This window comes from Rana temporaria, chromosome 11 (genome assembly GCF_905171775.1).
Source record: "Rana temporaria chromosome 11, aRanTem1.1, whole genome shotgun sequence".
Taxonomy (NCBI): Eukaryota; Metazoa; Chordata; class Amphibia; order Anura; family Ranidae; genus Rana; species Rana temporaria.
The window spans coordinates 107,452,327-107,474,544 of NC_053499.1; the positions used below are offsets into that span (position 1 = coordinate 107,452,327).

At 46.5% G+C, this 22,218-nt stretch overlaps 1 protein-coding gene across 2 annotated transcripts; it reads right to left on the reverse strand.

Annotated features, from left to right (window-relative positions):
• Positions 1 to 381: 381 nt before the first annotated feature.
• RBM4B (RNA binding motif protein 4B) lies at positions 382 to 21,866 on the reverse strand. 2 transcript variants are annotated; one of them, XM_040328799.1, is made up of 4 exons: positions 21,759 to 21,866; positions 13,305 to 13,726; positions 2,980 to 3,557; positions 382 to 876 (listed from the first exon to the last, which is right to left on the reverse strand). In XM_040328799.1, the coding sequence occupies exons 2-3, from the start codon at positions 13,714 to 13,716 to the stop codon at positions 2,989 to 2,991; spliced, it is 981 nt and encodes a 326-aa protein (XP_040184733.1). In that variant the 5' UTR covers positions 13,717 to 13,726; positions 21,759 to 21,866; the 3' UTR covers positions 382 to 876; positions 2,980 to 2,988. The 2 variants fall into 2 exon arrangements, with proteins under 2 accessions (XP_040184733.1, XP_040184734.1); XM_040328800.1 differs by lacking the exon at positions 2,980 to 3,557.
• Between the last annotated feature and the right edge of the window lie 352 nt (positions 21,867 to 22,218).

A 22,218-nucleotide genomic window follows, 5' to 3' on the forward strand; every position in this document is an offset into this window, starting at 1 on the left:
CAGACCCCCTCTCCCTCCAGTATAGACACCCACCCCCCTCGTAGTACAGACACCAGAGAGCGGTGTCTGTCCCACGAGCACGGGCCCCTCCTCTGTGGGTGTAAACAGATGCTGTGACCGCGGCGGCAACCCGTGGATAGCTGCCGCGGTCACAGCATCAGGAAAGGCCGCGGCTTCGGCCTAGCTCCGGAGCCGCGGCACCGCTAGTGGCCATGTTAAATATCGGCCAAATTAGGTTAAAAAAAAAAAAAAAAAGCCGATGCCGATTTCGCCAAAACGGCCGACCGATATATCGGTCGACCTCTATTCCACTGTATTCGTTTTCACATGTCATACACAAGCGGTACTTCTTCTAGGTTTAAGAAAACATTGACACAAAACTGACAATTTTCAACTTGTTGTTTATTATTGGAAGATGGAAAAAAGGGAAAAAAAATTTAAATGATAGCATTTAACAGGCACACTGCATACAAATTTGCCCTGTTCTGCTAATACATTAATATTTCACTGCGCAGCAAACCCTTAACATTACAATGTCTAACTTTTTTTTATTTTTTTAAATACCTAGAGCAAAAACATTTGTTTGATTATAGACCCAATTCTAATGCATCACCTTTTTAACAGGTTTTAAGGGCAATTTTTAGACTGTAGATAACACATTTAACATTTTATAAAGAAAGAAAAAAAATCTGAAATGTGTTGCAGAGATAACCAAGTTGAAAAGTGCCCAGACTACTTGCCATAAAAACATTTACATCTCCCCAAAAAATAAAACTACAAAACAAAAACAGATGTGACAGCATGTATCTGGCGTATGAAGGTAAAAACTTTGTACTGCAAATGCAACTGGAGACTGCACCGGACATCGTAGCTTACCTAAAAACAAAACAAAAAAAGTAGAAAAACTGTAGTTTTCAAAGTTTCTCATCCATTAAAACACTTTGCTTACATATTATACAGATATATAGATCAGTAACAGGATGTCCAATAAGTTCACAATATTAAGCCTGGATTTACAATTGTGTAGGATGCGTATTCACAACCATACAATGCAATTCTGGCAATTGCACCGTTTTTGGGTGTCATTAATCTAACATTGACAGCCGCAGATCAAATAAAGGCAGTGCGATGCAGGGGAAACACAGCTAATCTTGCGTTTCCTGCATCGTATCAGTGTAAACTAGGGCTTAATGTTCATCTGCAGTACCGATGCGGATACATGATTGGGCCTAAAGTAGATAGATGTTTTTGTGCTAGTGATTTAACAGCTGCAAACCTGTCAAGATCTTTTCAAATTATGCATGTCATGTAATTTTCACACTAAAAAGAATGCAGCGACCTTTAAAAGTTACATTTTTCAGTCAGCTGCTCAATGCTTGCTGTCAAGTTGACCCTCTGACCCAGAAAAAGTATGCATGTCAGAAGTCTTAATTGCACACTTGTTCAGCATCTATAAGAATATAATGTAAAGCAAAAATACCTAATCTGCACACTTGTCCTGGGTTAAAAAGGTGAATTATGGGTTTGGCTTTTTTTGCCGCTCTATACTTACCTAGGTATGATGGTGCATCTGTCCCCCCAGCATCTCTGCACTGAGAATCGAGCCATCGAACATCGCGGATGGCTTGGTTCTCTCAGCAGAGAGCAGCTGACTGGCAATCAGCAGCTCTCCTCATCCATGCTCACTGGAGCGCTAAGCTGTGGAGCGGCTGATTCAGCAGATTGCCAAGAGGCTGAGATATTGATCAGTCAAGGCACCCGGTGGATTCAGAGTCAGGATGACGCGGCGCCTGGACTGATCAGTGCGACGTCCTCAGAGGGCAGACTTCAGACCACTCTGCTGAAAACGGGTCACAGGAGTGCAAATCGAATTGCACTCCTGTGACCCGTAGGAGAAGTCCAGTCAAACAAGCTCAGGCTGGATTTCTCCTTTAAGTGAAAGTAACAGGCAAACTTAAGATGTGGAGATGGATTAGACCATCTTTTAGCAATAAAAACCTGCATGCCCCCAAATTTGGAGATTCACCCCTTTAAAAAAAAAAAAAAAAAATTTTTAAACATGTGAAAAGTTAAATAAAGGTTGTCCCCAGAAGAGCAATAGAGGGGAAATCTTCCAATTGGGACAATAAATTTGGTGACTCAAAGCCCCAATGAATCCCAATAATTTGCAGGAATTTCCTCACTGTTTTGGCTAAGGGACAGGAAGTGAAGGTAATTTCTACAAACAAAAATCACTGACAGGAGTTATAATTCTCCCTTTGCCTAGGGTTCTACTTTGAGTATATAAAGCAGAACCCCAGAAGGGGACGTTCCACTTGTTTGCATCCTCCACTGCCACATTTGGGGGTGAGTGGGTACCCGTTTTTTTTGCCAGGTACCAGCTCCCACTTCTGGTCAGATTGCAGCAGGGTTCTGAACGAAGTTCAGGGTCACTAGGATCTCCGTAAAACCCATTCACTGTGCAAAGCAAGTCAAGTAGAGATTATTCATTTTGCTCCTCTAAAGCCACATAAAAAAAAAAAGAAAAAAAGGAGGATTCTTTCAAAGAATGGCCAGCTAGTAAAAATGGTTAGATACATTTTAACTACTTACCTGAAACCTTGTACCAGTATATCTTAGTTATTGAGCCAAGGACACTCCAAAAATTGTCTTCTCTGTGCAAAATCATTAAGCTTAAAATGATGTTTCTACAAACATCTGTCCTGTAACAAATGTTGAAAAACGCTTGTACAGAAATGACCTGGATACGATTTTCTCTTTAACGCAAGGGTAACTTCTTTTAGAATGGCATACTTATTTGGATTTAGATTGGTCTCAACTACGTTACAGCGTTATGTGCACGATACGCCTTTAAAAAGCGCGCCTTGAAATTTGCACGGTTAAAAAAAAAACAAAAAAAAAAACTACAAAGCGTTGACCCGAAGCAGCACACAAAAAGGATACAGGGAACGAAATAAAGTAGAAACTATAAAGCCTCACCTCCTCAATCTAGTAAAACCGCGACCGGTCAGCATCCCGCATGTATCGTGGGGCGTCATAGACAGAATTCCGTACGGCAGGGGTTAATCTGCGCTCCGCACCATATCCCTCCACACCAGCTGTTGCAGTGGCACGACGTATTGGGCTTCGATCTCGTGAATAATAGCTGGGAAGCGGAGGTGGAGGTGGCAACAAATGCCTCTCATATGGATAGGATTCCAAACGCTTTCTGTGTGATAAAGTGGACATTGATGGTGGGGGGATAGGAGGCATTCGACGATCCATAAAGGTATCATACGATGACGGGCGTATACGGTAACGGTGGTAGTAGTCTATGAGGCTGCGGCGTTCATCATATAACATGCGCTCCGCGTAGGCAGCCGCCGCACTGCGCATTGGGACGTAAGGATCAGCGAAAGGATCATGATAAGATGGCCCCAGCTCCTGAGCCATTTGGTCTAAGGGGCACATTCCGGACCAGTGGCCGTTCTTCCCGCAACGGTAGCATCGACTTTGTTCTCCCATCCCCGGTGTTACTCGCAGACGGCTTGTAGAAAGCTGAACGTGCATCTTTTTCCCTTTAAGAGAGAACACGCGACAAGGGTTCATGGTGAGAAGTGTGAACAATTCCCTTCTCTGAAAGCACTAGAGATACAAGACATTACATCTGACACTAGGTGAATAAAACAAAAAATAATCCCAAATAACAGTTGAAGGGCAAGTTGCAAACATATTTCAAACAGTTCACTCAAAAAATTTTAGACGAGGAGAGGGAGGGGGGGAGAGGAAGGGGGGGGGGGGGGGAGAGTCTTCCCAACACTTACCTTAAATAAGCTGTATCCACCACACGTTGTGCTAAAATAGTTCATGCCAGTGTAGGCCGCAACTACAATTTGTATATGTAGAAATTATACATCCCAGCTATTGTCCTATACATTGTCACCATTAACTGTCATGCCCTTGAGTCTTTCACACTGGAGACACAGCAGTGGCTGTTAAGGGTTGTTTGAAGGCGCCATTTTTTTAGCGCAATAGTGCCTACAAACCACTCCAGTGTGAAAGGGGTCTTACAGCAATATCAAACATCAAAAAGAGAAGGAACAGCTGTCAACCATGCAATATACATTTACAAATAAAATAAAGTCCCAAATTCCACTGTGAACCAATGTAAAGAAAACCAGTGCAAATACAAATTGAAATGGCAATACAGAATGCATAGAAAACAAATTGCCACCAGTTCTATTGCGCTTTTACCACAAATATATGTATGAGGGTGGCTGGCTCCTAACTGGTCTCTTCTGAACATTCTCCTCAGGCCATCCAATATGCTCCATATACCAAACAGGGTTCAACAAATCAAAAGTGCCAGGTTGCCATGGCGACTAGAAATTGCATTCAAACACCTAGGCTTTTGTCAGCCGGGTTTACTTGGTGGAAGGCAGCATTTGTGCTGCTGCACTGTCGCCTAAATGCCTCCACACATAACATCAATTCCAGGTCCCTGTTGACAGTCTTCCCAGCCATCAACTCCGGGAAAGAATAATGCAGTGCATTCAATGGAGCACTGGATGTCTCATTAACCACTTCAGACCAGGAAGAATTGGCTGCTCAATGACCAGAGCATTTGTTATTAGGCACTGCGTCACTTTAACTGACATTTGCACGGTCATGCAATGTTTTGCCCAGACAAAATTTGATGTCCTCTCCCCCACAAATAGAGCTTTTTAGTTGTACGTGATCATTTTTTTATTTTTAAACAGCACACCCCACACAATATTTAGTACTTTTCGCTGTAATAGCCCCAATGTTTTTTTTTTTTTTAGCCACTTAATGACCCCTTCACACCAATATACGTCGGCAGAAGGACACGGCTGGGCACAAGCACATACCAGTACGTCCTCTAAGAGCCCAGCTGGCGGCGCGCTCGCGACCCGATCACCGCCGGTATCCCGCGCTCGGTCACAGGAGCTGAAGAACGGGGAGAGGTTTGTGTTAACACACCTTCCCCGTTCTTCATTGTGGCAATGTCAGTGATCGTCTGTTCCCTGATACAGGGAAAGGCGATCACTGATGTCACACGTCCAGCTCCGCCCCCCACAGTTAGAAACACATGAGGTCACACTTAACTCCTTCAGCGCCCCCTAGTGATTAACTCCTAAACTGCAATTGAAATTTTTACAGTAAAAAAGGTGCATTTTTTATAGCACTTTTCGCTGTGAAAATGACAACGGTCCCAAAAATGTGTCAAAATTGTCCGATGTGTCGCTGATAGCCGCCATTAGTAGTAAAAAATAAAATGATTAATAAAAATGCCATAAAAACTATCCCCTATTTTGTAAACGCTATCAGATTTAGGGCAAACCAATGGATAAACACTTATTGCGTTTTTTTATACCAAAAATAGGAATACGTATGGGCCTAAACCGAGGAAAAATAGGATTTTTGTACTCACCGTACAATCCATTTCTCTGAGTTAATGGACGGACACAGCAGCCTTTGACCTTAGGGTTATATCCACTTCCTTCCAGGAGTTAGGCAGGAAAAAAAAAGCACTTTAAGTGTTAAAAACACTTTGCTCAGCACAGCTCCTCCCAGGGGGCGTGGTCCCCCGGGTATAACCCACACTCTGCCTCAGCAGCTCCAGTTAGTAACAAGCAGTAGAAACAAAGGAGGGGTGGGTGCTGTGTCCGTCCATGAACTCAGAGAAATGGATTTTACGGTGAGTACAAAAATCCTATTTTCTCTTCCGTTCATGGACGGACACAGCAGCCTTTGACCTTAGGGACGTCCCCAAGCAGTGTCAAAAAATTTGAGGGGTGGGAAAACCACAGCAAACCAAGCTACACCCCAAACAAACCGGAGTTACTCAACGGAGGAACTCCAACCTTAAACAGCTGCCTGTAACACCTTGCGGCTGAAGGAGGCATCTGAAGATGCACTTACATCCACCTTGTAAAACTTCGAAAAAGTGTGGACTGACGACCAGGTCGCTGCCTTACACACCTGTAACACAGAGGCCTGATGCCGGAAAGCCCAAGAGGCACCGATCGCCCTGGTCGAATGCGCAGTGACCCGAAAAGGAGGCGCCCGCCCCTTCAGGGCATAGGCCTGAAGCACAACCTGTCTGATCCACCTAGAAATGGTGGCCGACGAGACCGCCAGACCTTTTTTAGGACCATTCACCGACACAAACAGTGAGACCGACTTCTGAAACGGAGCCGTAGCTGATAAGTACTCGCAGGGCCCGAACCACATCCAGGGAATGCAAAGTGGCCTCCTTCGGCCGAGGACATAAGGATGGCAACACATTAATGTGAAAAGCCGAAATGACCTTCGGGTGAAAAGACGGCTGCGGCCGCAGCACCACCTTATCCTCATGGATGACCAAGTACGGAGCCTTGCAGGACAAGGCCGCCAGTTCAGACACCCGTCTGATTGATGTAATTGCTACTAGAAAAAACACCTTTTGTGACAGAGTCAACAAAGATCTTCCGAATGTCCTCAAAGGGAGCGTCCTGAAGCACCGAATTTAAGTCCCATGGGGGCAGTCGAGGGCGCACAGGAGGGGGCCACATGTCGGACCCCCTGCACAAACGTACGCACCAAGGAGTGCGCTGCCAAGGGTCGCTGAAAGTAAACAGTTAGAGCCGAAATCTGACTCTTAACCGTACTCAAGGCGAGAGCCTGATCCACTCCCCGCTGTAAAAACAGCAGAATCCGGGACACTGCGTATGTACGGGGGTGCCATTTCATCTCTTCACACAGAGATGTAGGCCTTCCACGTACGATGATAAATCCTCCGTAAAGTAGACTTCCTTGCACGCAGCATGGTAGAAACCACCGAGCCCGATAGGCCCCGGTCCTTCAACACCTGGCTCTCAACAGCCACGCCATTAAAGCCAGGGACTGCAAAGCAGGGTGGAAGATCGGACCCTGCGACAGAAGATCTTCTCTCAGGGGGTAGACACCAGGGGGCGTCTGCCACCAGACGCACCAGGTCCGCGTACCAGGAGCGGCGCAGCCAGTCTGGGGCAATCAGGATTGTTGGAATCCCTTCAACTTCCACTCTGCGCAGCAGGCGAGGAAGAAGCTTCAGAGGGAAGGCGTAAATTAGGCGATAATGACCCCAAGGTGCGGCTGATGTGTCTGCCCACGGGTCTTTTGACCTGGCCACGAACCGTGGCACCTTGCGATTGAGACGGGACTCTAGAAGGTCAACGTCTGGAGTGCCCCATTTTCAGCACAGACTCTGAAACACCTCTGGGTGGAGTGACCACTCTCCTCGGTCTAATGTTTGGCGACTTAGGTAGTCGGCTTGCCAATTCTGTATCCCCGGATGTACACGGCCGATAGAGCCGGAACGGACCTTTCGGCCCGTCGAAGCATGTGTGCGACTTCCATCGCTGCAGCGGAGCTGTGTGCCTCCCTGATGAATGACGTTTGCCACGGCGTTGTCGGACTGGATCCTGACCGGTCGGCCCTGCAGATCCAGGGACCACCTGGCAAGGGACAGCTTGATTGCTCGGAGCTCCAGTATATTGATTGGCAGGCAGGACTCCTCCTGAGTCCAGCGCCCCTGGGCTGACTGGGTGCCCCAAATGCCCCCCCAGCCGGAGAGGCTGGCATCCGTCGTGACCACTGTCCAATGGCACGGCAGAAACAACTTCCCAGGCCGAAGCACCGGAGACGTCAGCCACCACAACAGGGAAGACTTGACCAGAGGGCTCAACTGAATCTGGTAATCCAGAGATGACGGGAGCTTGTCCCAACGTGACAGAATTTCCTTCTGTAGCTCCCGGGTGTGGAATTGGACATACGGAACCTCCACGAAAGAGGCCACCATCAGACCCAGAACCCTCATGCAGAATCGTAGAGATGACCACTTCTGGGTCGACAACTGCTGCACTGCAGATTGCAGAGTCTGAAGTTTCTCCGTTGGGAGGAAAACTCTTGCCTCCGCGGAATCCAGGACTAGTCCCAGGTATTCCAGATGCAGAGACGTAACCAACACTGACTTCTGGATATTCAGAAGCCAGCCGAACTCGGAGAGTCTGACACGTGATAGACACGTCCTCTTCTAATTCTGAGGAAGCTCTCAGGAGAAGGTCGTCCAGGTATTTTACGATAGTCATCCCTCGCTGCCTCAGCAGGGCTAGGATCGGGGCGAGCACCTTGGTGAAAACCCGCGGTGCCGATGCCAAGCCGAATGGGAGGGCCACAAATTGAAAGTGGTCCTCCCCGACCGCAGAAACCTCTGGTGCCTTGTGCATATGGGAACATGCAGGTACGCGTCCATGATATACAAGGACGCCATAAAGTCCCCCTGATGGAGCGCTGCTATTACTGAGCGAACCGACTCAATCCTGAACTTTTGCACCTTGACAAAACAATTGAGGGCCTTTAGGTCCAGAATTGGACGGACCCCTTCCTTCTTGGGGACTACAAACAGATTGGAGTAAAACCCCTGAAACCGTTCCATCGAGGGAACTGGTACAATCACTCCCCTGCCCAGTAGATCCTGGACAGCCCCTGACAGAGCCTTCCGGAGGAAGCTGGAGGTTGGAAGGAAAAAAAAATCTGTTTGGTGGACAAGAGAGAAACTATCTTGTACCCCGAGGAAACTACTTCACAAACCCAACGGTCGGAAAGAAGAGACCTCCACCGAGCCGCGAATTCACGAAGCCGGCCCCCCCACCCGAGACACGGGCAGACGTTCATGCGGAAGCAGGCTTGCGGCACCAGGTGCGCTTCTGCCCCGCAGCGGGGGCCTTGGCACCTTGCAAACTTCCCACCGCACGAAAAACGCTTTGGGGTAGTAAAAGAGGGCCCTTGCTTACGGCGAGGCTCCTTGCCCTTCCCAGACTGTGGGAGCAGTGTGCTCTTGCCACCTGTGGCATCCTTTATGTCATCCAGGGACGCCCCAAAAAGCCGTTCACCCTTAAAGGGTAAATCCACTAAGGCCTTCTTTGAAGACTGGTCCACAGACCAGCACTTCAGCCACACAAGCTTAGTACCACCGCGGAGGAAGCGTATCCAGGGCCGACTCAGACAAACTTTAGACCCTGAACCAATTGTTCAGCCAGGTCCTTACAGGTCTCGGAAGCATCCTGTGCCTCCAGCTCCTGCAGCAACAACTTTGCCCGTTCAGTCAGTGTCTGCCACACCAGAGCCAAAACCGGTCTCACAGCCGAGCCCACTACTGTGAACATGGAGCGGGCCACAGCCTCCACTCTCTTATCTGCGGGGTCCTTGCCTGTGGAAGGGGCTCCCGCCTTCAATGTGGTGGCTTTACTCAATCTGGACACGGGAGGGTCCACTGATGGAGGAGAGACCCATTTTTTCAAAAAGTCCTCCTCAAAGGGATAACGGACCGCAAAGTATTTTGGAACAGCAAAAACCTTTTGCGGCGAATCCCATTCCTTGCATAACAATTTGTCCAAATATGGAATACAAGGAAACACTTGTGGTGCGGGGAGGCTTGCGGAACCCAAAAGGGACCGGCACATTCGATGCCTCCGCCAAATCCTCAAGTTTCTGAGTAACCCGCACTGCAGAGATAAGAGCTCCAACAAATTCCTTGTCACTGACCCTGAAGCAGAGCCATCCTCACAGCCCACGTGGGTTAAGCCCGCATCATCTGACATGACAGAACCAGAGCCAGAAGCACCTGCAGGATATGATTCTGTGTCAGAAACGTCCCCAGAAGCAGGCTCAGGGAGGGGGCGCTTTTTACCCCCCTTCTGGCCACTTGTCGCTTCAAACCTGGCGATAAACGCCTCAAGGACAGCCGACATTGCCTCAACAGATGCGGCAGGGGGATTAAGGGTTAACTCAGGCATTGTTGGGGCAGAAGCACCAGGTTCAGGCTCTATGATGCCCCACCGCTGTGTCACCCAGCACTGCAAAGCAGAACAACCCACCGGTCACCTCCCGGCTGCAAAGAACAGAAGGCAGAGGCCCCCAGGGAACTCACCACCCCACCCGGGTGCAGTGTGAGCTGAAAAAACTGAAGTGTGCTCTGAAAGCTGGCTGCGCCACATCTGTCACCTCGGATGATTTGCTGTCTTTTGCAGCTTTATTACAGTCACAAGAGGCCAAGACATATCTAAGATGGCTGCCTTCTGTGGTAAAAAAAAGCACCAGCGGGCTACAAGAAAATGGCCGCTGAGCTATGGAAACCGCGACCACGGCAAAATGGCGGCTGTGCGCAGTTTTAAAAACCCCCAGTGACGCACCAAACACAGAGCAGCAACTCCACATTAAAAAACACAGCCCCCCCGCAACACACGGTCCCCAGTGGTAATAAAAATACCCCAGGAGGCCCCCCCTCACAGCCGCTACCCAGTATGGGGAAGGAGGCAGAGGAAAGCAGGGCAGACCCTCAGTCGACCTCCTCAGGGGAAACACCAGCCATACCACCTTGCCAGGGCAAGGGGCCATTACTTACCCGTCCTGCGACCACCGGCTGGAGGTATCCCGGACAGAACCAACGTCCGCTAAACGGCATGGCTGTCGGCCAGACACACTGTGACAAGGCCATAGAGACAGGTCATATGTGTGTCCTGGACGACCCAGAGCTGAGCCGAGTGCCGGCACACGCTCGATGGCCGAACATGAGTCAAGACCCAGCCTGTCACCCAGTAGGCAGTTGATAGAAGAATCTCAGGATTCAAAAATGCAAGAAAAAAAAAAAAAACCACAAATTTACGCATGTTTTGCAGGCAGCAGCACTACCAAGGGGTCTGTAAACTACTCATAAAACCTTTCAAATTAAAAAGCTCTTTCAGTAACTTTACATAAAACAGCTTAAACACTGATGTACAAAGTCTTCAAACTCTCCATAACCTTCTGCCAGTGGGAACAGCACTTCCAAGTATACACCCACTCAAAAGGATTTCATAAAACATACTCACCAGTCTGCATCAGCAAGGCTCTCTAGAAGTCAGAAATTAAACACTTTTACCAAATTTGATCGGACTTAAACCAGTGTTCCACCCCCAAAAGGAAAAACCTCAGCAGTCACACATACTGTAGCAGTTGGCTTTTAACAAAATGGACACTTACCTGTCCTGGAGTTCAGCAGAGTCCGGATCCACAGCTGATGTTTCCATCAGCTAATGGGTGCTGCCACCACCATTGCAGGTAAGGGTACCCAGCAGTGTAGCCTTTTGGCTCCCCCTTTGGAATCCTACAGCACATGCACAAGGCCCACCCCTCTCTCCTACTGGCCCGGTGGAGGGAGCACCACGCCAACATCACAGGCCACAGCCCGGACTTGGGAAAGGATACATGGTGAGTGGAAGTTCCACTTTTGGGTGGAAATCTGCTTTAAATGAAAAATGTGGATTGAGATATTCTATTTTAAGGCTAGGTTCACATCTGTGTGGGCAACTGCCACTGTGGAATCGCCACTGTTCCCACAGCCGCAACCCCCCCCACACAGAAAGACGCAGGAGATGTCATGCTATAAGCACTGGAAACCGCACTGTATTTGCATTGAGCAGGGACCCTTTGCCTGCATTTCAGGAGACACGGCAGGCCCACCTTTTCAAATCAAGGGAATGCCATGTTGGTACAAGACATAACACACTTTGAAATGTTTTTCTTCATTTATAATTGGGGAGCTTTTTAGGCACTTCATTTTTGGGGAAGAGTCACTTTAAATGCAGAGTAAAGATATACTGAGCTGAGAATAAATCTTACTCTGGAACCTTTAAGAAATAAGAACCTAGATGCTTAGTTAACTTAACCCCAAGACTGCATTCACACCTGAGCGTAGCGTTTTTGGTCGTTTTTTTCCGACGCGCGTATGCATACAGCGTTGTCCGACGTTTTTTTTTTTTAGCCAATAGGAAAAATGATCATCTCTTTCATCACTTGTTGCTATGTTTGTAGATTTGTTTATCTTCTGCCTGGGTGAAATGTTCCATTTCACAGAGCAGATTAAAGCGACAAAACGCCCGTAGAAACGCTCATTGTCGCGCTAGATGCTTGAATTGAGCGTTTCCTTTACTTTCTATGGGAATACAAACGTTCTAAAACGCCCAAATTCGGCCAATTCACGGGACAAAAAAGGGTCCGGAACTTGTTTGAGCTTCAGGCGTTTGAGTGGAGACATGAACCATCTCCATAGAGAATAATGTATTTTTTTCCCCCTCTAGCGTTTTGGAGCTTCATGCGACAAAACGCTCAGGTGTGAATGCAGCCCAAGCTATGAGAAAGAACCATAAAGTAATATCACCACAACTTAATTTTATTAACCCCCCAGGGAACCATGTAGCACTTGCCCGTTTTAGGAAAAAAAACAAAAAAATAAAACACACCTGCAAGGCAAAAGCATAATGAGCTAGTATGACTAGCATACTAGCTCATTATCAATTACTTACCTTAGATCGAAGCCCCCGCAGCTGCCCTCGGACACGTCCTCCGTCGCGCCACCATGATGCCCGTTTTTCTGCAAATATCTCCTTAACCATGTAGATTAAAAGAAGAAATTGCAAGCACCTACAGGTAAGCCTTAATGTAGGCTTACCTGTAGGTGCAAGTATACCATGAGGGTATACAACCGCTTTAAGCTTGGTTCACACCACAAGTGTGAACCTAGCCTGATGCCCCATTCCAGGTTAAAACCCAATTTAAGATCATTCCAACAGGGGAATTACAGCACAGACACCTCCGCTCCCTCTCCTCCGTTTTCCTATTCAGAGTAATGTGCCGATGATCAAGTTATTCATAAATAGTATTGTGCATATGGTAAAGTAATCCAGAACGTATGATCAAGTACAAACATAAGAGTTCTGGCCTCCCACGTTTCTCCCCTTTTATGTCTCCGTACCGCCTTCACACTCAAGCAAACAGCATGGTACACAGACTTGACATTACCTCTTTGGCTTTCTCTGGCAGCGACAGATAAAATGTGATGCACTGTTCATTCAAAAGGCATGTGAAATTTCCTGTAAACCAAGGGCCTTGCACTGATGAACAGCTATCTTAGGCTCTCAGCATATGGTTTAGAACCAAAGCCAGCTGTGCCTGCCCTCTCCTATCTGGCACTCCAGAGAATGCAGGAGGGGCAGAGTGGGGAGACAGGTGACCGACAGTCACTCTCCACTCAGAGCGAGATCTTAACAAATGGAGGTCATGTGATCGCTCAGTTTTCAGTCTTAGGGCAGACAGGGGGAGAGCTGTAGCATACATGCCGGTATGTATGTTTGTTTTTAGTACCTCCCCCAAATTTCTTTTAACAAGACTCCACCATGAAACACAACTACACCTCATTGAAGACCCCTAAATTTAAAAACATTATTCCAGCTGTAAAATTTCACCTTTGAATTCCAAGTTGTTTAGATTTCTGATGGCCTCCAATGCTTCTTCTGCTTTCTCCATGTGAACAAATGCATAATCTTTAACTATGTCACACTCCAGCACGCTCCCATATTCCTCAAATTTTTCCCGTAGCTCATCTGGTGTGCAATCAGTGTTAAGGCTGCTAACATGAAGCTTGGTGGAAGCTCTAGGTTTGCCTCTACTGTGTTCCACATTGATGGAAACACCATGAAGCTTACACTGATTCAGATTATTCACAGCTTCATCTGCAGACTTTTTGTCTTCCATGTGAACAAAGGCATAATTTGTTATGATGTCACACTCCGATACTTTACCAAACTGCTCAAAGAGAGATTTGAGCTCTGTTTGATTTGCCGCAGGAGGAAGGTTACCTACGAACAGCTTCACCATTTTGATAACCCTGAGAGAGGAAAAAAAAAAAAAAGGGGAAAACAATTAACAGGCAACTACAGCAAAATAAGCAGGTTTATGTAGTGCTCAGTCACAACAGACATTGACCTAAACAACTTTATTTTGGACAGAATAGGGGAGGCATACCATTTACTGTCAGATTTAGCCCTGGTTCACACTGGAGCATTTTGACATGTTAAATCGGCGCCAATTGCCAGCTGTGATTTACATTGATGTCTGTGCAGAAACCTGCACAGATGTCTTTTAAATCACAGCCAAAATCAGGACAGACATGCAGGAGTGAAATAAATTCCGCAGCTCATTTTGAACCTGGGCTAAATGTTGATTGCTCTGTCCCAATCAATATAAATTACTGAATTGTGGAGCAAAATGAGGCAACATCCTCCTCTGACAGTTGTTAGAGAACAAGTTTTCCCAAATATACATAAAAAAATAAAATAAATACAGGCATGGGTATTTTTACAAAAAGTTATATTAATCCAGCTTGGATCAATGTAACTGTGCATATAGCATATCAGTGCAATCCCTGTAGTGGTAGATGCTACTACAGTTGCTGGAAAAAGACTGTAGCAGACACTGCTACTATTCAGCTTCACTAGCTTCTGCATCCTGCACCAAGCAGCTTCCCTGCTACTAAACACTTAGGCTACTTTCACACTGGGGGGAGTGGTGTGTGTTAGCGGTAAAGCGCTGCCAGTTTTAGCTGCGCTTTACTGCCGTTATAGCGGTGCTTTTCGGCCACTTTTAACCCTTGCTAGCGGCCGAATGGGTTAAAAGTGCCACTGCACTTTGGCAGTGCTGCCGATCGATTTCAATGACAGGGGTGGCACCGCCTCAAAAGATCAAGCTTGTAGGACTTTTCCAGTCCTGCAAGCACACTGCTCTAGTATGAAAGTATTTAGGCTCACACTGGGGTGGCTTGAGAGACGCTTTTCAGTGCAAAAATGCCTAAAAAGCAGTGTGAAAGGGGCCATACAGTCGCCTGCTTGTATGGGTGTCATTCAGAGATCACTTTCCAAACAAATAAAAAATATTCTGATTGAATACAGTGGAGAGGCAAGGCAGTGACATCAGTTTCCCCATTAAAAAAAAAAAAAGTGTTCTCTGAATGTCTTCCATGCAGAGCATGTAACCTCTTGTTTTTAGCAAGCAGAAGGGCAGCCGCTTGGCATGGGACTCAGGAGCTAGTGGAGATCACTGTAGTAGCAGTGTCTAGTTTCTAGGATTCCCATAGGTATGATACATACTTACATTAGTCCAAGCTGGAGCAATGCAATTATGTAAAAATATCGGGACATCGTTTTTTTTTTTTTTTTTTTTAAGAGACACGGTCACCTTACCCATGCGGGTAAAGTGATCATTTCTGCGTCAAGTGTCACCCCAACCCCTTTATACTCAGTGTGCCTGTATATACACTTGTTTCTCCTTTTCACAAATCTGATCAGATTTGTACCCTATGTACAAGGGACACAGATCGGTCTCCTCTGACAGCACGTGGAGCTCTGTGTTTACACACAGAGCTCCACGTCCCTGCTGTGTCACCGACAATCGCGTGTACCCGGCGGACATTGCGGCCACCAGGTACACACATCGGCTTCCCAGCGATGTGCCGGGACAGTGTTTACCCGCTGCACGCCCCCCAGAGGCGCACGCGGGTAATGCACTTCAAATGACGTCCAAAGACGTCCAGTTGGCACCTGAGAGCCGCGCTGTTGACGTCTTTTGTCAATAGCGCGGGTCTCAAGTGGTTAATGCAGCCGTGTACAAATGTCTATAGAAAACCACACAGGTTTGAGCCCCAAGACTTCCCTCCCATTGGAAAAATGGCCTCTCTGTTGCGTATACGGGGCGCATATTATATACACACACACACACATTTTTTTTGTCCGTGCTAATGGACTAGTTTTTACACGTATTTATATAGCACTGACAATTTGCACAGTACTTTACATACACCAGTCATACCATTATGACCACCCGCCTAAGGTTGTGTAGTCCCCTTTTGCCACCAAAACAACCCTCACACGGTGAGACATGGACGCCGAAGTAACATCCACATGTATGGCAGGGGCAAAGATTTACCAGCAGAACTTTGCCCAAGGCAACACACTGCCTCTGCCAGATTGCCTTCTTCCCATGCTGCATCCTAGTGCCATCTCTTCCCTAGGTAAGAGACACACACGTCCAGTCATTATGTAAAAAAAAAAACCCACACATGATTCATCAGACCAGGCCACCTCCTTCCATTGTACAGGCTTTTCGGCTATAGAAACAGGTCAGCAGCACCATACACAACAACCTGTGCTGCATTGTATGTTCTGGCACTATCCCATCTGGACAAGCACTAACTTTTACAGCAATTTTAGCTCTTCTACTGGGCAGGACTGCCCAGGCTAGCATTCACTTCCCTTGTGTATTGGCAAGTCTTGGGCAACCCTGTTAATTCCTTTCTTGGACCACTTTTAGTCGGTCTTGATCACTGCAGGAACATCCCAAAAGAGCTGTAGTTTTGGTCATAATGTTATGGCAGATTATCATATACTGTAGATAAAAGGGGTGATGCTGCGCTGTTTAAAACATAACAGTGATGGAAGCATGTGTAGTTCCTTAATATATAGCAAGATACATGTAAGCACAAAATGACTTAGGGCCCTTTCACACGTGGACAAATATGTCCGTATTTCATCCATTTTGGATGAAATATGGACATACATTAATCCCTATGGGATAGCGGGTGTCAGCGGATGAACATCCGCTGACACCCGATCTCATCGGTCCCCGCTATGGTCCGATTCGACAGACGGAGAAAAATGCTATCCGTCTGTGGATCGGATGAACACGGACAGACGGTCCTAGTTTCATCCGATCCCCCCAGTTTCATCCGATCCCCCCATAGAGAAGAGCGGATATCTGACAGGGCGGTCCCTGCACAGTGTCAACGGAGTGATCCCTGCTGAGCAAGCAGATATTAAAGTAACAGATCCTCACGGGTCGAATAGTGTGAAAGGGCCCTTACACAACTGCAAAATAAACGCGCAGCCAACAGTGCAAATACTAAAACGTAGCAAATAGGTGCATTACACTTGAAAGATAAAGTAAAGTGCGATAATGATAAATTGCAAAAACATGCGACTTTACTTGTGCAAAAAGTTCCAAAAATGATATAGCACGCAACTTCAAATGTGCAAATTAACAGTCCGTGAGTAGTGAAGATGTTGGTTTCTTTTCTTGTGCAGGGTGCAACTGGGGCCAAAAAAAAAAAAAAGGGGGGGGGGTGTGATGGGGCTGTCTGCTCTTTTTTTCTGTGCAGGCACACTTCCATGAGAGAACACACTAGTGTAGATGGCCTCTTATCTAGGGGCAGTGAGGCAACATATGGTAATTAAATGCTCCATGTTCCTCTAGAGTTTTGCTGGTTGACGGGTTCCACACACTGTATGCCCAAGATACTATTCTCCAAGTTCTCAGTACCAGGGTGCTATATGGTCTCATGAATGAAGTGTCACATGTACATGGCGAAGTATGAAGGGGGGAGGGATACCAGATAGTGTAGTATGTTTAAAGCGGTTCTCCACCCCAAAGTGGAGTCCCGCTGATCGGAACCCTCCCCCCCTCCGGTGTCACATTTGACACCTTTCAGGGGGGAGGGGGGTGCAGATACCTGTCTACAGACAGGTATCTGCACCCACTTCCGGCCCTACGATACGGGCAAAAGACGGGTTTTTTCCTTGCTTCCCGTCCGTCCCCCGTTGTATGCTGGGAACACTTGGCTCCCAGCACACAGCGGGAGCCAATCGGCGGGCGCAGCGCGACTCGCGCATGCGCCGTAGGGAACCGGGCAGTGAAGCCGGAGCGCTTCACTTCCTGGTTCCCTCACCGTGGATGGAGGGGGGAGCTGCAGGGTGACGAGCGATCGGCTCGTCATCTGCTGCGATCGGCGCTGGACTCCAGGACAGGTAAGTGTCCTTATATTAAAAGTCAGCAGCTGCAGTATTTGTAGCTGCTGGCTTTTAATATATGTTTTTAGTGGCACATCCGCTTTAAACAATATTTATTAATCCTTAAAACCGTCATAATAAAAAAAGGTACTCACAAATGGTATTAAAAACATATATCCCCTGATGAAGTCACGTGACGCCACGCGTAGGGATGGCAATAGGAACTAGAAGCTTGCGGCTCGTGGATATACATTTTTTAATACTGACCATTTGTGAGTACCTTTCTTATCACGGTTTTAAGGATTAACACATATGGTTGTTTAAACATACTACATTATCTGATATCTTCCCTCTTCATTTATACTTCCCCATGTACATGTGACACTTCATTCATGAGAGCCCACATAGCACCCTGGTACCGAGCACTTGGAGAATTAGTATCTTGGGCATACAGTGTGTGAACATAGAGCATTTATTTACCATATGCTGTTGCCTCACTGCCCTTAAATAAGAGGCCATCTACAATAATGTGTTCTATCATGGAAGTGTGCCTGCACAGGAACGAGAGCAGACAGCCCCATAACACAGCCCCCCCCTTTTTTGGCCCCAGTTGCACCCTGCACAAGAAAAGGAACAGACATCTTCATTACTCACGGACTGTTAATCACGGACTGTTAATTTGCATTTTTGCACATGTGAAGTCGCATGGTTTTTGCATTTTCTCAGCTTTTTTTGCACATTGAAGCGCATGCTCTGCAACTTTTTGGATCGTTTTTGCACTTTAGTGGTATCACACTTAGCTTTAATCTTAAGTGTAATACACCTATTTGCTATGTTTAATATTTGGACTGATGGTACGCAGTTCGCTACACGTTTATTTTGCAGTTGTACAAGTCATTGTGTTTACAATATCTTGCTATTTGCACAGCTATACATTAAAGGGGTTGTAAAGGACCCCCCCCCCAAACAGCTTCCTTTACCTGGTGTAGTGCTCCTTCACTTACCTCATCCTTCGATTTTGCTTTTAAATGTCCATATTTCTTCTGAGAAATCCTCACTTCCTGTTCTTCTGTCCAACTACACACCATAATGCAAAGCTTTTTTCCTGGTGTGGAGAAAGCCTTGAGGGGGCGAGCAGGAGTGTCAGGACACTACTTTGCAGATAGAAAGGAGCTGTGTGTTAGTGGGCGTCCTGACACTCATGCTCACCCCCTCGAGGCTTTCTCCACACCAGGAAGAAAGCTTTGCATTACGGTGTGTAGTTATAGGAAGTGAGAATTTCTCAGAAGAAAAAAGGACATTAAAAGCAAAATCGAAGGATGAGGTAAGTGAAGGAGGACTGCACCAAGGTAAAGGAAGCTATTTAGGGAGTAAAAAAAAAAAAAAAAAAAAAATAAAATTTCCTTTACAACCCCTTTACATCCTGGCAATTGACAAAAGACGGCCACAAGGTGGCTCTCAATTGCCAGGAGGACATCTATGGACGTCCTCCAGCCACTGAAGTGCCGATGCACGTGCCTGGCCTGCCTGTCAGGGAGAGGAGACCGATTGCTGTGTCCCTTGTACTCCCCCAGTCAGAAACACTATGCAGGGCACACCTTTAACCCCTGCCTCGCCCCCTAGTGTTAACCCCTTCCAGTCACATTTACGCAGTAACCAGTGCATATTTATATGAATGGTCCCAAAAATGTGTCAAAAGTGTCCGCCAGAATGCCCCCCCCCAAAACAAAAAAAGCAGATCTCCGCCATTACTAGTAAAAAAAAAAAACCAACCAACATAATTTGGTCCCCAAATTTTGCGCAAACCAGTCGCTTATTGTTTTTTTTTTTTTTTAACCACTTCCCGACCCGCGTATTGTAAATGTACGTCCTCTTTTTAAAACTGGATATCTCAGTAACAGCAGCTGCTGCCACAACTGAGATATCCATGTTTTCAGCGGGTGGCCGTGTAAACGATAACAGCAGTCTCCGCGGCGGATTCGCCGCGAGATCGACGTTATCGGTGGCGGGAGAGGGGCCCCCCATCCCGCCGCTTTTCCGCACCCTCCGCCGCTTACCGTAGCCGTCGGTAGCGGCGAAGGAGATCGGATGCTGCCGCCTGGAGAGCGAGGACTTGAGTGAGGGCAAGATGGCCCCCACCCGTCCTCATAGCTCTGCTGGGCGGAAGTGACGTCAAAACGTCAGTCCCGCCCAGCCTCTTAAAGAGACAATTTTTTTTTTGTCATTTTTTTAAATGACAAATTTCCTTTTTTTTTTCTTGCATTTAAGCCTAAATATGAGATCTGAGGTCTTTTTGACCCTTTTTCAGTGTAAAAAATAAAATCAATAAAATTAAATAAGAAAACAAAAAAAAAAATTTTTTAAAGCGCCCCGACGAGCTCGTGCGCAGAAGCGAACGCATACGCGAGTAGCGCCCGCATATGAAAACAGTGTTCAAATCACACAAGTGAGGTATCGCCGCGATCGTTAGAGCAATAATTCTAGCCCTAGAGCTACTCTGTAGCCCAAAAAATGCAACTTATAGAATTGTTTAAACGTCGCCTATCTAGATTTTTAAGGGTAAAAGTTTGACGCCATGCCACGAGCGGGCGCAATTTTAAAGCGTGACATGTTGGGTATCATTTTACTCGGCGTAACATTATCTTTCACAATATATAAAAAAATTGGGCCAAATTTATTGTTGTCTTATTTTTTAATTAAAAAAAGTGAATTTTTTCCAAAAAAAAGTGCGCTTGTAAGACTGCTGCGCAAATACGGTGTGACAAAAAGTATTGCGATGACCGCCATTTTATTCTCTAGGGTGTTAGAAAAAAAAATATATAATGTTTGGGGGGTTTAAGTAATTTTCTAGCAGAAAAAACTGTTTTAGTCTTGCAAACACCAAATCTGAAAAACACCAAAGGTCTTTAAGTGGTTAAATGGGATATTATAGCAAAAAATTGTGTTTTTTCAAAATGTATGCTCTTTTTTTGTTTATAGCACAAAAAATAAAAACCGCAGAGGTGATCAAATAACACCAAAAGAAATCTCTATTTGTAGAAAAAAAAAAATCGTCAATTTTGTTTGGGAGCCATGTCGCACGACCACGCAATTGTCAGTTAAAGCAAAACAGTGCCGGAAGCTGAAATTTCGCCTGGGCAGGAAGGGGGTATATGTGCCCAGTAAGCAAGTGGTTAAAGCGGGGGTTCACACAATTCTGACAATTCGGCATAATGTAATTGGCTGTTTTTTTTTAAATTTCATTGCCGTACATACCGCATTTTCACCGCCGCTTCCGGGTATGTAATCTGCGGGACTGGGCGTTCCTAATTGAAACTGTGGCTCGAGGGCCAGATGTGGCCCTTTGCTACCCTTGATCCGGCCCTTGGGCTTTATTCCTCCCACTGATGAGGCACTATTCTTCCCACTGACACCAAAAAGGAGGCACAATTTTTCTTTCACTGATACAAATGATGGGATACAATTACTCCCAATAGGGGCACTACTCATCCTACTGACTGCAAACTCTGAGGCCATATTTACTCTCACCAATGTTGGGCCCAGGATTTTTTACCCCCGCTGGTTACAATTCGGCCCTCCTAAAGTCTGAAGGATAATAAACTGGCCCTTTGTTTAAAAGTTCGGAGACTCCTGGTATAGTGCATTCACATCAATCTCTATCGTCAGTGGGGGGGGGGCTTGGCATAACACGGTGAACGGATGTAATTGGGGCCCACACAGACTTTCCACTGAACTGGTGCTGCCTCTTTAGAACACAAAAGACTCCCAGACATCCCACCACTATTCCATTTTCAAAATTTCCCGGATCCATAGATACCATTCCACCCATATACAGCGATGAAGCTGGCTACAGGTACCTGAAAATTGATGCGTGTATAGCCAGCATTGTCCTAGAGCAGACAACGCACACAGCGCTTTAAACCGCCTAGCACACGCTCTCAGTGAAATACCCGAATATTAGTTCCCATTATTTCACGACTACGAAGCGCTAACTAACCATGCTCACATCTATTACCAGCCCCACACCACCCTCCTGACGGGAGTCGTTCTAGAAATCTCCCCATGTACACACATACAACTCACCACTCTCCGTACTCGAGGCGCGAACTCAACAAAATGGCAACTGCCTTCCGAATACGAGCATACCACAGAAGGAGAAGGGGGATGTCCCGACACGCGGACGACAGCGATTGGATGTACGTGATGAACTGGCTTGGTGTCGATTGGTTTACACGGTAAACGCCCTAATCGCCGACACTTTGATTGGCTAATCTAACCGGAAATGTTTTCGTACTTGACCGCTTCAACAGAAAGACCTTTTGTTTCCTATCTTGTTTAACGGCCATTTTGTTACTAGGCAGCGCATATTGTACACTTGTGTTGATATAAAGGGGGATATGGAAGCTGACGTTTTTTTTTTTGGTTTTGCAGTATGCCGATAAATAATATTCTTGTCTCTTGTGTTACTGAACACATAATAGGTTCCCAGATTTGATACTCGAGGAAGACATCACACTGAAGCTACACGGTTTCTTCATAGTTC

What these genes read in the sequence shown, in the direction of transcription:
- RBM4B (XM_040328799.1), bottom strand. Translation starts at nt 13,716, where the DNA reads ATGGTGAAGCTGTTCGTAGGTAACCTTCCTCCTGCGGCAAATCAAACA. An exon ending in AAACAACTTGGAATTCAAAG is followed by an intron (nt 3,558 to 13,304) that starts GTGAAATTTTAC and finishes TCTCTCTTAAAG; the next exon opens with GGAAAAAGATGCACGTTCAG.